This window comes from Monodelphis domestica, chromosome 2 (genome assembly GCF_027887165.1).
Source record: "Monodelphis domestica isolate mMonDom1 chromosome 2, mMonDom1.pri, whole genome shotgun sequence".
Taxonomy (NCBI): Eukaryota; Metazoa; Chordata; class Mammalia; order Didelphimorphia; family Didelphidae; genus Monodelphis; species Monodelphis domestica.
In genome coordinates this window covers 412587178-412603361 of record NC_077228.1, presented here as the reverse complement: position 1 = coordinate 412603361, position 16184 = coordinate 412587178, and the positions used below count along the sequence as shown (strand labels likewise).

Genomic DNA, 16184 nt, shown 5'->3' with positions numbered 1-16184 from the left:
AAAACAAAGAAAACTTGTCAGGGAAATGCTTTATGGTAATTGAACATATATTAAGCATAGATCATTTGCCAGGATGATTTCACAGAATGCATTTCTTCCATACAGACATAGTAATCATCCTCATTATATAAACAATGATGATGCTATCTCTCCATAAACTTTGTCTTATAACTCTTTGAATTAAAAAGAGGAAGCTGGGAAACAATAAGAAGTAAGGGGGGGGGGGAAGGAATATACTAAGCAATTATATTGTGCTTCAATCAAAGTTGGTTTCCCTCATATAAGAATTTCCTCTACCTGCTGGGGGGAAAAGTATCCAGGATGCTAATAGCACAAAGGAAAGATTACTGGACTTGGAATCAATCAATAGGTCTGAGATTCAGAGTCAGCTCTTATACACTTCCTAACACTATGTATGTGACCATGGGTTACAACTGAAACTCTTAGTTTTAATTTCCTCATCTGTAAAGTTAGAATAACAATACTTGTATGCCTTACCAGATCAGGCAGCTATAAGGAAAGCAAATCACAAAACTCTAAAGTTATATATACATTAATTTATTAACATTGTGGCAGCAAGGGAATGGCAACCCCGATGGTCCCTCTTTCAGCTTTTCTGAAAATGGAGTATACTGGGACAGAGAATCACAAAATTTCAGATCTAGAAGAAACTATCTATCTAATTTTCTTCTTTTTTAAAACAATCTATCTAATTTTCTTCTTTTTTAAAACCCTTACCTTCTGTCTTGGAATCCATCCTAAGTATATGTTCCAAGGTAGAATAGTTATTAGGGGTAAGCAATTGGAGTTAAGTGACTTGCCCAGGGTCACACAACTGCAAAGTGTCTGAGATCATATTTGATCCCAGGATCTCCAGTTTCCAGGCCTGATTCTATCCACTGAGTCACCTTCCTTCCCCTAGAAGCCATCTAACTTAATCTTTACTTGAGAATCTGCTCTATAAATTTTCCTTAAAGTGGTCACCTAGCCCTTCTTGGAAGAGGCAGCTATATTGTGTGACTTCAGAATGTGACAAAGCAGGAGAGAACACACATTCATCTTGTCATTCTAATGTCCACATTCTTCTAAGGGTTTTTGGGAATCTAAGGATTTTTGACCAGAAATTAACTAGAAGGAAATACCTGAGTGGTTGATATTTTAATTAGAGAATATTAGTCATATCTGATCCATATGTTATATGGATCATATTGTTTCTGCCATGGGACTGTGTGCTAAATACTACAAATGCAACTTTACAAGCTTGTCATCACTGTGATTAAGGACCATAAAGCATCTAAGACACTCAGTCTGCCTCATGTATTTGACGTGGCAGGTGTAATCAATCCTGGGCAAGTCTTTTGACCTTTCCAGACTTAAAATCTATGGCCCTATAATCTATCAGGCAGCTAGGAGGCAGCTAAGTGGCTCCTTAGATAGTGCTGGGCCTGGTGTCAAGAAGTCTTGAGTGCAAATCGACCTCCCTCACTCCCTAGCTGTGTGACGCTGGACAAGTCACTTATCCTCTGCCTTAATCCTCTGGAGTAGGAAATGCCAAACCACTCTGTTATCTTTGCCAAGAAAACACCATAGACAGTATTGGCTTGCATCAACCTAGGGTTGGACAAATGAATTAACGACTTGATCTATCAACCATTCTCCCTACCTGCCAAAAAGGTTTAAATAAAACAAATTGGAAAAACTCAGAAATTGTCAGATGTGAAATGGTGTTTGGTGGTGGAAAGCAAAAAATATCTAAGAAACTCATCTGAGGTTCCTTTTTCTTCCACCCTGAATGTCTGTTTTGTGCAAGGATCCGTGATATAAAGGATCCGTGATATAAAGACCGAAAACAAAAACGCAACAACCAAAAATAAATAAATACAAAGAGTCTTTGCCCCCAAAGAGTTTACTTTCTGCCAACAGAAAGGTGTTTGATGAGTGATGCTAGTAACCCAAGGTTAATAACCCAGAGATTTACCATAATACTGGTGGCAGAGGCTGTTCTTGTCCTCCCTCGTTCCTCCAGTAGTCCTCTGAGTTTAACTTCCCTCTTCTTCCTCCCTTAGAGTGCAGTACCTCGGCTCTGAGAGTGGGTGGGGCCAGCAAATACCTCCTCCCCACAGGTCCTTATCTTACTACCTATACTTTCTTAGCCCCTACTCTCTCCAGACCTGAGCAGACCCAACCAAGTCCGGCAGAGTGAGGAAGAGGCCCGCCTCTGCCTTACCGGTGTCCTCCGCGGTGGGGGCCGGGTGGTGGTACCAGAGCGGGAGGTGGGAACAGAGCAGAGACTAACCCAGAAGAGTGGAACAGAGAGCAGCTCTGGTCGCGGCCGGGAGTACACCCTGAAGTGCTGTGGGGGCCACCAGGGGAACTGTGACCTGGCCAGTTTGGGATGTGACCTAGCTATTCTGAGATGTGACCCTCAGCCCTCGCCCAATGCGGACCTTCCGGCACCGCAGGAGGGCTGCCGCGAGTGGGCTCCGGGCGCCCTGGTTCCTGCACCTGGTGGCATGGCTCCTGCTGTTCCACGTTCTGCCGGAGTTGTCAGGTAAGTTAAATAGGTGTCTGTTGTGTGTCTGCCAGTCGGTCTGAGCGTCTGTCAGTCTGTCAGCTACGCAGCCTTGGCTCACGGCCCCTCCCTGGTTCCCTAATCCAATCCTCTATTCCCGGGGGGGGCGGGGGGTAGGAGGGGGCGCAGTTGGTGTGCAGTCCCGGGACTGCAAAAAGGGACTCCAAATGCTCCAGGCTCGGAGCCCGTAGTGCCCGATTTGCTCTCTATCTCTTACTCCTCCTCCTGCTCGTCCTCTGTTGTTTAGCTTTCAGAATGGGACACTGACCCACTCAGAGGTGGGCAGGGGAGTCCACTTCAAAGTCCTTCAGGAATCCTACCCGCTTCCTCGCTTTTTACTTTGCTGCAGCAGATCGGGGCAAGGACCGGGGGAAGCCCCAAGACTTAGGACTTGGGGAGAGAAACTTCCTCTTGTCTTGCCTTTCACCCTCGTCACAGAGCAGCCTTGTTAAATTTGTCGATATCCCACCACTCCCACCCCCACCCCCCCCTTTTTTTTCACCACAGGAACTGGATAATCTGTACAATGAAAGGATATAGAACTAGGAAAGCGGTTTTAAGGCTAGCTAGCCCCCGTGCAATTTACTGATTCTGGGAGAAGGGAAATAATTTTCTTAAGGTCACAGGCCAGAATTTCAGTTCAGGTCTTCGGACTTCGTTTGAAAAAAGCTGACATTTATATAGCAAACTGGAAAGTCTTTTGTTCAGATCTTCTTTGATTCTTCCTCACAGGGATTTTCATCATCATCCCCATTTTACAGCTGAGGAAAGTGAAACTTGAAGGTTCATGCATTTTCCCGGTGTCCTGCTAGATGAGGCAGGCAGGTTTCCAACCCTGTTGGTCCTGAATTCAGATCTAGAGACCTCAATCCTCTGCAATGTCTCGTGTTCTTTCCACTCCAACTCCTAGTTAGAGTATACATTTTGACTTTTTTTGAAGTTCTGCCAAGTGGACGAAACTTTTACATAGGCTAAGTTACAATTAGAACAATTAGTATGTCACTGTTAAATATTGACATGCTGGCTGTCTTTTTTTTTTTAACTTACTAAAGATATCTGCAAAAAAGGAAGCAAAGTTATATCTAAAGTCAGATTGTTCTTTCATGATTGTATCATTTTCCCCTTTGTAGTTACTTTCAAGAAGACTAGTTTCAGATAGGTTTGAGAAGTAAAACACCTTTCAAATTATTCTAAGCATTAGTTGAATGACAGTAAATTATGAGTCAATCAAAAACTCACTTTCCAGGCAGACCAGAAACACACCAAATTATGTTTCCTCAGGTATGATTTTTTTAAAAATGTTATTGTGACAACAAGTCCAAAAGTACAGTAAAGTTTCCATTAACTGGAACCAAGTTAACTAACACTTGAAAAGAAATTAACCTTTTTTTTTTTTACATTTCATTTTTAGGAGAGAGAAAACTAGGGAGAAAACAAGTAGTATACCTTACTGTTTCCAAAGTACTTTCACTTGCATTAGCTGACTTGATATCCAGGATAATCCTAAAAAATAATTATTAAAAGTATTATTTCCATTTTACAAATGATTAAGCCAAGAGGAAGAAGTTAAATGACTTCCTGAAGGCTGAAGAGAGCTAAATGGTAACACAGTAGGAACTAAAACCCAGATTTCTTGTTCAAATTCAGTTCAACAGAAATTTAAGTGCCTACAATGTGCTAGCCACTGGGAATAGAAAGATAAAAATAAAGTAGTTATTGATTTCTAGGATTTATTTTATTTTATATATTTATATATTTTATTTATAATTACGTTCAACTAGGAGAAAAAACCGTAAAAAGATAAGATATATGGTATCTAGAGATATTATTGACTTGGAGTTAGAAAGTCCTGGAGTGGCTAGGTAGTTCAATGGCTAGAGTGCTGGGCATGAAGTCACTCTTCCTGAGTTCAAATCTGGCATTAGCTGTGTGACCTTGGGAAAGTCATTTAATACTGTTTGCTGCAGTTTCCTCATCTGTCAAATGAGCTGGAGAAGGAAATAGCAAACAATTCCAGAGATTTTGTAAAGAAAACTCCAACTGTGGCAATGAAGAGTTGGGCATGACTGAACAACAAGTAGGAAGATCTACTTGGGTTTAAATTCTATCTCAGTCAATTATTAGCTGTGTGATCCTAGGCAAGTCACTTAATTCCTCTGCTCCTCAGTTCCTAATTTGTAAAATGAAGGGGCTATATTTGACGATTTCTAAAGTTCCTTTTAGTTCTGAATCAATGATCTATGATCCTAAGCAAATACAAAATATATACATATATAATTGATGGGAGGATGGAAGATACAAATTGGAGTGGTCAGAACACATTTTGTATAGGAGATTATATTTAGACTGAATCTTGGAAGAAATTGGGGATTGGGATATAGCATGGTACAGTGGAAATAGCACTAGTCCTTTAGAGAAAGGACCTAATTTCAAATCCTGCCTCTGACAATTGTGACCTGAGTGACTTTGGGCAAGTCACTTCACATTGCCTCAGTTTCCCCCTCTGTAAAAAGAGGGATTTCTATTTGAAAGCATCTGAAATCCTTTCTGTCTCTAGATTAATGTTCCTCTTATTCCAAGAGGTGGAAGTCATAAGGGGTCAGCTTATGCAAAAGCATGGTTGTAAGAGAAACTATTGTGTGACAGTATGTATATTGCAAGTCAATAAATTAGACAGAAACAGTAAATGAATTAATTGTGAAAACAGTATAGAAATAATGATTGGAAAGTAATTGTGAAGTACCTTAATGAGACATATAGGTGGCAAAGTGTATAGAGATTTCACCTTGGAGTTAGGGAGAACTGAGTTCAAAACTGATCCCAGATACTAGTTATATGACCCTAGGCACTTATGACACTAAGTTCTCTCTGCCTCTGTTCCCTCAACTATAAAATCAGAATAACAATAGCATTTACCTCTCAGGGTTATTGTGAAGATGAAACAAAATAATATTGGTAAGGCACTTTTAGCTCAGTGCTTAATAAATACTATTTGTTTCCTTCATTTCAATGCCAAGCATTTTATATTTTATCTTCAATATAATAGGGAACCGCTGAAAATTCTTGAGCATGGAAGTCACAAGGTAAGATGTGTGCATCAAGAATATCAATTTGGCATGTGGAGGATAGCCTAGAGAGGGGAAAGACTGGAGTTAGTCTGACAAAGTTGGAATATTCCACAATAGTCTAAATAATGTGGTTCTGAACTTGTGTTATGGATATATAAAGCTAAAGGTATGGACAGGAGAGATGCTTTGGCGGTAGACTCAGCAAGATTTGGCATCTGATAAATGTAGTTCAAGGTGAGGTGAGAGAGAATTAAGAGTCAAAGATGAGTCCAAAGTTTGGAAACTGGGTGAGTGGAAGTATAATGGTATCCTCAACAGAAATAACAAAGTTTGGGATGTAGATAAATTTAAGAGGAAAGACAGTTTCATTTTGGACAAATTGAGTCTAAATGATGTCAGTGTCTCTGATCATTCAAATGGAGATATCTAGCTGGCATTTGGTGTGCAGGTTTGAAAATGAAGATAAAAGGGATGGTTAGGTAGATTTGACAATGCTCTACTATACTTCGAAGTAATAACTGACTCTTGAGAAATTGAACTACAGAGTATATAGGAAGAGACAAGGACACAGGGAGTACATCCACAAAAGTGGGGTAGATCATTAATTATGAGTTAATGAAGGATACTTAGAAGGAATGACCAGACAAATAAGAGAAAAATCAGGAAAGGATAATGTCAGAAAAACCCAGAGAAGGGAATAGTTTTGGTGGTGAACAGTCAATTGCCACAGAAAGGTGAAAAAGGGTGAAGAATGAGAAAAGGCCATTTCCTGGGCTTTCTTTTCTTGTTTCCCACTAATGCCTTCTCTCTGAGATTATCTTCCACCTGCTCTTACATGTAGATACTTATTTGAATATTGTATTTCCCATTAGAATGTGAGATATTTGGGGGCAGTTTGTATTCTCAACATTTAAGAGAATACCTGGTACAAAGTAAGTATTTTAAAATGTTTGTTGATTAAATGATAAGATCAAGAGTTTTTGGTAACTTCAGAGAAAACTCTTTCAATGGATAGTGTGATTGAAAACCAGAGCATAAAATGTTAATAACTGCAATGTTAGGAAATGGAGACAAGGATAGATAACTTTTTCTAGAAATTTATTAGAAAGGAAAGGAAATATAAGACTACTACTGGTGTGGGCAACAGAATCAAGGGAAGACACTAAGTTGAAGGAAATCTCATAACTCTGGTCATTTTGTGTGGACATTAAGATGGTAAGGAGGGGTTGAAAATTAAGAGAAGGTATGCTCCAAGGTACTGAGAATTATGTTAATCCCAGATCTCAGAGACATCTCAGACTTGAGACCTACAAGCTTTCAATGTTCTCAAAGAAGTCTGATATATGGTTTAGGTCTGAACAATATGTGTATGGGCTTGTCCCAGCTGGAGTTCCAGCAAACTGCTGCTGGACTCAGCTACCATCAGTCAGCTAAGATAGCTTACTTAGTTGGTTCAGAGTGCCAGAACTGAAGACTTCCCTTTGTTCTGGGATGCCTTCTTTGGTTATCCCTCTAAAGAGTTTAGACTAGACTAGAAGTAAGACTACTCCATTGCTAGGGTCACAGCCACACAGATGCTGTTTGCTTCTGAACCTACTCCCCTCTAGATACATTATTTAGGATCTGCTGCCCTGAACCTGATGACCTGGTCCTCACCCTGTACCACTAACCTGAGGCTCAGTTTCCCTTCTTTTGTTAGTCCTGAGTCTATGACCCAGAATTGATTTGTGAGTAGCAGCTGTCATTTGGCTTCTATTCCAGGAGCTTACACAGAGCCAGGACCCTCTTTGATGGATCTGAGACCTTTTCTTGCCCTGATGTGGAGCTTCTTCCAGGGCTAGAATGCTACATGGGGTCATTCTGGCTAGACCCAGTCCTCTATGTGCACAAATCTTGCTTTTTTATTTTTTTCTTCGTATTTTGCTGCCTTGTTCTGGAAAAAATGACTTAAGGTTTTTTGGGACTTTTCCCTCTTACATTTACCAGATCAGGTCTCAATGTGGTACATTTTTTTCAGATTTGTGTGGAGGAATTGTGGGGCTGAGCCTGTACCTTCTTCCTCCTTATCTCCTATCTTAGTTTCTCCTCCCTCCCCCCACTCCCACCTGATTCCACTGATTTATTTTAATTGACTGTGCTTAGCTATTACAAGGGAGGGCTTCTATTGATTAATCTAATGATTTTTAAAACCTTCACTTTCTATTTTAGAACTAAGATTCAGTTCCAAGGCAGAGCAAAAGTAAGGGCTAGGTAATCAGGGTCAACTGACACAGCTAGGAAGTGTCTGAGGTCAAATTTGAACCCAGGACCTCCCATCTCCTGGCCTGGTTCTCTATCCATTGAACCATCTTGCTGCCCCTATTGATTTATTTTGATTGATTGTACATATCTATCGCAAAGGAAGGCTTCTATAAAGGATCAAGCCCAAGTTTGAAGGTAGTTTGGAGTGGAACAGAAGGCTGTGAAGTACAGAACTTGAGAAATGAAAGGGAAAATCTTGATGGTTAATGGCAAACAGGATCTAAATGAATGAACCTCAAAGAGGTCCTAAACAAAGGCTGCAAAGTGACAGTTGCTGTGGTCAGGTGTGGAAGTGACAATGAGTAATTGGGAGTGGGCCCATCCCCTCTCCTTAGTAAGGCTGGAGGTTGAGTAGAGTTAGAAAGATAAAAGAAGGTAAGCCAGTATTGGAGAGGATGTTCAGGGATGCAGTATCTTCTTGGTGTAAATATAGGGAGTCAGGTTCTTGTAAATATGGGTCTGGTCTATGTAGTTCTGTAATATGGGTATAAAACTATCTTTTCATCTGATATGTTTTGCAAGCCATCAAATCAAATCTCCTCGTTTTATAGACGAGGACATTGTGGTCCACAGAAGTTAAGTTATGTGCCTATGGTCACACAGCCAGTAAGTATCTAAAGGTGGGATTTGAACTCAAAATTTCTCGACACTAAGTTCCCAGTACTTCTTTTGATATACCAGGTAGCTTCTTGTACAATATACCTTATTGCTTCTATATCTGAAGTTACACTACTATGTTCTAAAAATGAATAGTCAAATTGTGTCTCTGAAGCACATTCCAAGATCCCAAATCCTCAAAAAATTCTATTAAGGAAGAAAAGAGTTAATATATCTTAGAATCATTTTATAGCAAGAACTCATCTGCTTAGATCCCAGTTCAACACAAGTTTTAATTCATCCAAATATATTTCCCACTGAATTTTTGCTATACTATGAGAGTATTCTTAACATTAAAACATATATAATTGCCAATAAGATATATTTCTTAAAATCTAGATAATTAAATTAATATTCAATCTAATCAATCCACATGGTATGCTTCTTAATTATATTGGTAATACAACATTAGCAAATAATACTATTAGTTTCCATTCTTGTCCTTCAACCGAGGTTGCAAAAAAAAAAATCCTAATTCTGAATTGGTAATGAGTAGAAATTTCCTTATCATTCATCTTCAGATCCTCCCTTATTCCAGGTCTCTCCAAATACCATAAATAATACTTGTGTTAAAAATAAAGTTACCTTTCACGAAAGGGTCCTCACCAAGAATTCTCATTCTGGTTACATGGTCATTGATTATCCTTCTGATAACCTTAATTGTGCTTTGTATCCTTTGGAATCTGCCACAATAATAGAATACATTTGGTGCTGTATCCTTCACACAGATAATTCTGTTTCTATTATAAGAATATCTTGGAACCCTTCTATCAGTAGTGAGAGTAATAACTTGTATCTCTTATTTGTACCAAAATACAAGGACAAAAAAAAACTATTTCCTGATTTTCTTGGTCACATACACATAGGGAAGAATCTAAAAACTCTTAATGCCTTCTTCCACATTTGATTCACAAACCATCTGAAGATAAGCAACTATCTTCTCTATTTTTAAATAATTACATGAATACTCTCCAGTTACCTTCAGTAGTCTGCTCTAAGATTTAATCCCTCAAAAAACCAAAACACTTATCTTCAAGACTAATAAATCTCTCCCTTGGGTACATCTTGTTAGGTCCTCACAGAATAAGAACAACTACCACTTAAAAATTCCCTAAGTGTTTTCTTTCTAACAGCTATGTGACATACGTGGAAAATTACCATTTTCCAGATTAAGAGACAGAGAGTTTAAATTATTTGTCCATACTCACAGAGACAGCATGGAAAAGAGGGTAAAAAGCCTGTCTGGGAGTCATGAAGAAATAGCTATATCTTTTATAAAGCCTTTAAAAATATTTTATATATCCTTTTCTTTTTTTCCTCCCCCCCCCCCTTAAGCCTTTACTTTCTATCTTAGAATCCATGCTAAGTATCATTCCCAAGGCAGAAGAACAGTGAAACAATGACTTACCCAGAGTTCCATAGCTAGGAAATGTCTGAGGTTATATTTGAACCCAGGGTTTCTGTTTTCCACACCTGGCTCTCTATCCACTAAACCACCTAGGCATCCTTAACATATCTTTTTCTCTCTCTCATACTTTTATCCTGTGCCCCAGCATAGCTCTTTAAGGTAAGTTTTATAGGGCTATTGATCTATATTAATAGAGGGAGTTTTCTTAGTGAAGATTCTCTTCAATAATGAAATCACAGGTAATAACCAATCAGTTGGTAGATGTCAGAGGCGAGATTTGTGCCTAAGCCCCACATTTGTTCTATTATACCAGACCAGTTGGAGAAAGTGAAAGACTTCTCTTCTCATAATAATTCTGTATGTTTGGGATGAACCAAAATGTCCAGGGGAGCTATGGTGAAGATGGCTTAGATTTTTGCTTTGATTCACCCTATATGTGAAAGTAGATATTATTGTCATGATGCCCTTTTTGTGTCATGGATCCCTTTGGCAGTCTGATGAAGCCTATGAGCTTCTTATAATATTGTTTTTAAATGTATAAAACAAAGTAGAGACAGTTATAAAAGAAGGGAAGTATATTGAAAAATATATATATTTTAAAAACTTCACAGATACCAGCTTAAGAATTCCTGCTTTGACCATGCTGATTGCTCTTTTCTAGATGATGTCCAGATTATCAATAAATATCTTTCCTAAAATATGGCACCCAGAATAATTTAGCATGATATTCTTATGTGATTTGACTAGGGCAAAATATAGTGGGATCATCACCTCATTCTTCTTGCAAACTATACTTGGCTTAATGAAATCTAAAATTACATTCGTTTTTAGTTTGCTATATCATGTTGTGAACTCATATTGCCCTTGTATTATACTAAAACACTTAAATTTTTCAGGTACTCTAAAGTTTAGCCATGTCTTCTCTTTTACTTTTGATTTTTTTAACCCACATGTTTACTTCTATTAAATGCTATCTTAACTACTAGTCAAAACCTTTTTGAATCCCGGCTGTTATCCAATGTGTTAACTTATCCTCCCAATTTTGTGTCATCTATAAATTTTATCGTTAAGTAATCTTGGCCTTTACATAAGTCAGTGGTAAAAATGTGAAATACCACAAGGTCAAACAGATCCTGTGGGCATTACACAACTCTTTCCAAGCTGGGAATGGACTAATCTTTGAGTCTGGGAATTCAGTGAGTCCAGTGTGCATCTATGTAATGTAATAATGTCTAGTCCATGTATCTTCATCATTTCCAAAATGACAGGAGAATGTTTTGTAACTCACAAGGTTGAGGAACTCTGGCTTAAAGGAACTGGGGATGTTCAGTCTGAAGACAGGAAGTCTTAAGGAGTCTATGATGACTACCTTTAAATATTTGGGGAGGCAGGTTATACTTGTTCTGTTTGGTCCCAGAGAACAGAATTAGGAGCAATGGGTGGAAATTACAATGAGGTGAATTGAGGCTTAATATAAGAAGAAAAACATCCTAAAAAATGAAAGCAAACCAACATAGAATGGGTTGTATATCTTGTGATCCTTCTGCATTGGAGATTTTCAAGCAAAAGATTGGATGATTTCTCAGGAATGTTAGTGGGATTGTTGTTCAGATAGGGGTTAACTAGATATCCACTAATAACTCAACTGAAATTTTATGAAAGTTCCACTGTGAAAGTCTATAAAATCAGTGTTTAAAAATGTGATTCACTGATGAATATTATTTGATGACAACAATGTTGGAGTGCAATGTTATTATTATTTTCTTTTCAATGGGAGTGTCTTTGGGTTCCCTTCATGTCATTTTTTCCCAGAGGTATGCATTTTTAAGAGTGTCAGATTATATCAGAGAGTATGATGGGATGGACATTATTTAATCTATTCCTCTCTACAAAGAAATGTATGATTTCCTCCATTGTAAAATGAGGGGTTTGGTCTAGACATCTAGTCTCTTCTAACTTAAATATGTGACTCAGTGAGAAACCTTTCTTTCTCTATATGATCTATTCAGTAAATATTATTAAATCAAAGTTATCTAGTGATCTACATAAACTCTGATTTGTTCCTCATATTATCCTTATAAGATAGAGTTAAATTATCTTTAACCTCATTTTGTAGATAAAACTGATGCTCAGAAAGGTTTTTATAAAGAAACACAGCTATTAAATGGCAGAAACAAAATGGTTTATTTCAACAAAATGGTAGAAATACCATGTTATTTCTACATGTCTGGGTTAGACAATTCATTTTTTTTTGTTCAATAGCTAAGATACAAAAATTTAGGGGAAATTGGGAAGAGGTACTCAAAGAAAAGAAGTAATGGATAAAAAAACATTATGTTCCACTCACTCTCCATCCTTATTCCTAGGTCTAGATAAATCAGGAAAGGCTTCCCAGAGAATATTTGTTCAGATAGGATTTTTAAGAGCTGAAAAGAAAGGAAAAAGACTTGTACAAGAATATTCATAGCTACGCTCTTTGTGGTGGCCAAAAATTGGAAAATGAGGGGATGCCCTTCAATTGGAGAATGGCTGAACAAACTGTGATATATGTTGGTGATGGAATACTATTGTGCTCAAAGGAATATAAAGTGGAGGAATTCCATGGAACCTCCAGGAAGTGATGCAGAGCGAAAGGAACAGAACCAGGAAAACATTGTATGCAGAGCGGAAGGAGCAGAACCAGGAAAACATTGTACACAGAGACTGATACACTGTGGTACAATCGAAGGTAATGGACTCCTCCACTAGGGACAATGCAATGTCCCTGAACAATCTGCACGGATCTAGGAGAAAAAACACTATCCATAAGCAGAGGACAAACTGTGGGGGTAAAAACACTGATGAAAAGCAACTACTTGACTACAGGGGTGGAGGGGATACAACTGAGGAGAGACTCTAAATGAACACTCTAATGCAAATACCAACAACATGGCAATGGGTTCGAATCAAGAACACATGTGAAACCCAGTGGAATCACGCATCAGCTATAGGGGGGGTGGAGGAAAAGAAAATTATCTTTGTCTCCAATGAATAATGTTTTGAAATGAGCAAATAAAATATTGTTTAAAAAAAAGAAATGAAAAGAGAGGACTTGGCTTCAATTTAAGAGTTCTCATGCTGAGAATAATAATGCTGAAGTAATATATGAATGGGAAGAGAAAGTAAATGAATAGTAAAAAAAGTAAAAGAAGATAAAGAAATGTATGTGTTTGCACTGAATAGAAAAAGTGTATACAAAGAAATATCTGACAACAAACACAAGAATAGTGTAGAAAAATGCTCATGTATATGGAGTAAAACATTAGATTATGGAAATGACTGAGATTATAAAAATAAGTTGTAAGGTAGTTATATTTTTTAGTTTAGAAAGATATTTAAACATAAAAGAAGGACAAAAGAAGGGGGAAAATTAAGTAGGAGGCAATGGAATATGTTGGAAATTGCTCTGGACTTGAATTGGAAGCCTGAGTCTTTATTCTATTTTTCTCACTACAATAATGATCATAATGACAGCTAGTATGCACACATATTACTTTAAGATTTGGAAAGTACTTTATAAATATTTCTTCATTTAATCCTCAGAACAATTCTGGGAAGTAGATAGTATTATTATCCTCATTTATACAGTTGAAGAAACTGAAGCAGACAGGGTTTAGATGTCTTGCCTGGGGCCATACAGCTAGTAACTATCTGATTCAGGATTTGAACTCAGGTCTTCCTGACTGCAGATCCAGTACTCTATTTACTACCCCACCAAAGTGACCTGTCATTTTATCTCTCTGAGCTTCAAATTTCTAATCTATAATGTGAGGAGATTAGACCATATGATTCTCAAATGTCTTGTCAGTTTATTTCTTGTGAAAATTCAAGAATGTTGCTTTAATATATATTGGAGACAATGTGATTAAGAAATTAAGGAACTGGCAGCTATTAACATTCAAATAAACTATGAAGCACATAAGCAAACAGATTGTGCTTTTATGATGAAGCAGTAGTGATTATTTATTGATAAAATTATTTTTGAAATTTAGAGGCATATTTAAAATTGGTAAATCTTTCAAAATCAAGTATAGCTACAGCTTCATATAGAAATACTTCTTAGCAAGACAGTAAACTAGATTTCAATGAACATTTTGGCTTTGGAATGCAAACATAAGCATGAATATGTTTCTATATTTTATCAGAAATAGATGCATTAAGGAAATGATGTTTCAGAGGTAGAAACAGCAAGAAAATTATTTAATTAAAATTTTAATTAAAATTAATAAAATGTAATAAAAATGTAATATAAAGGATGATCACAAAGAGCCAGAAACTGATTGACCTGATTGAGATAGGAGGGAGAGGTGGAAATACCCCAATCAGCTTTTAATGTGTTTTTTAAGAATAGGTTGCTATTCTTATTCACAAATGGAATATATTGGTTTTCACCTTAGCATTGATTAATATTCAATGTGCTATTTAATAAGGGAAAATAAATGTGTTAAAAAATAATGTGAGCTGCACTCATATTTCAATGGGAAATTATGCTTGTTTCTTTGTTAACAAAAGACTATCATGGAAAGAGCCCTGATAGAGTAGACCTGGGTTCTAATCCTAACTCTATCACTAACACACTGTGTGATTTTGTATTTCCTTATCTTGCCCTCAGTTTCCAAAAAGTTTGCAAAAGTGAGGAAGGTTAGAAAGTTGATCTGTAGTCTCTTCCAAATACTAAAGTCTAAAATTCTAAGCTTTTCCAGCAAGCTACATTAGCCTTTTTCAAATAGTTCCCTTTAATAATTTTGTTAGGCTTCAAAAAAGCAGTGTTTTCTAAATGGAGAGGGGGGAATGTACAAGCCCATTTAGATTCTTAAAAGCAGAGTTACCAAGAAAAACAGCATTAAAAAACACTTTATTCAAAACCTTTACAGATTCAATAGTGAGAAAAAGGTCTAAGTCTTTGCTCTACAAAACACCTTAATACTCACTAATGTGTTATCTCCATGGAATGAGCCTTCTCTCTGTCTCTGTCTCTGTCTCTGTCTCTGTCTGTCTCTGTCTCTCTCTCTCTGGCTCCCTTTGTCCCTCCCTCTCTCTCTCTCTCTCTCTCTCTCTCTCTCTCTCTCTCTCTCTCTCTCTCTCTCTCTCTCTCTCTCTCTCTGTCTCTGTCTCGCTCTCTGGCTCTCTCTGGCTCCCTTTATCTCTCTCTCTCTCTCTCTCTCTCTCTCTCTCTCTCTCTCTCTCTCGTCTGTCTCTCTGTCTGTCTCTGGCTCCTTTTGTCTCTCTCTCTCTCTCTCTCTCTCCCCTAAAAGTGTCCGTGAAAACGTGTGCTTATATGATTAGTATAAATATTTAAGGATCAGGGAGGAAAAACCAGCAGCAACAGCCTCCTAGAGAGCAGCTTTTATTCTTACCCCAAAGGAAAAATGAGAGAAATAAGACAAATATGCCATTCTGCAGGGTTGTATCCCTTGTTGCCAAAGCCTTTATGTAGGGCTACCCACCAAACATATTCTGGGGAAATCCTACTTACTGCTGGCTGTCTGCTGTGTGGTTTTGAGGTGGTAAGCCACTCCTTCCCTTTCCATGTAAACCCTGGGCAGAGGGAAAAAAGGTTTTGTCTATCTTTTGAATTGGTATGTGTGAAGAGATCCATCCTTGAAGACAAGTAGATCTGAATTCAGGTCCTGAAACTAATACATGCCATGTGACCCCAGACAATCCCTGAACCTCTCTAAGCCAGTAGTGTCAAATTCAAATAGAAAGGGGGATCACCAATCTGTATGCAAGAATCCCTACTTCTTATTCTTTAGTCAATTAGTCATATTCAATTCTTCATGGCCCCCTTTGGGGTTTTCTTGGCAAAGATACTGGAGTGGTTTGCTATTTCCTTCCCCAGCTCATTGTAAAGATAACTAAACTAAACTAAGGCAGAGTTAAGTGACATGCCCAAGGTCACACAGCTCAATTGTCTGAGTCTGGATTTGAACTCAAATCTTCCTGAGTTCTAATCCCTATGCTCTATACATTGTATTTTTCTATTCTATTTTTATTTATTTTGTTAAATACTTCACAATTACATTTTAATCTGATTTGGTCTACAACAGAGAAAGTCATGCATTCCATTGTTTGACACTTCTGCTCTAGGCAACCCAAGACTATAAGGTGCAGAAAAAGAACCTACCTGTATTTGCAG

The 16184-nt window shown here is 37.7% G+C and overlaps 1 protein-coding gene across 1 annotated transcript in view; it reads left to right on the top strand.

Annotated features, from left to right (window-relative positions):
- Window positions 1-2087: 2087 nt before the first annotated feature.
- The window catches only part of IL20RA (interleukin 20 receptor subunit alpha), a 57562-nt gene continuing 43465 nt past the window's right edge, over window positions 2088-16184 (top strand). The window contains exon 1 of the mRNA XM_007484618.3: window positions 2088-2551. Coding sequence (XP_007484680.1) covers window positions 2440-2551 — 112 coding nt within the window. The 5' untranslated portion in view covers window positions 2088-2439. The remainder of the gene's footprint in view (window positions 2552-16184) is intronic.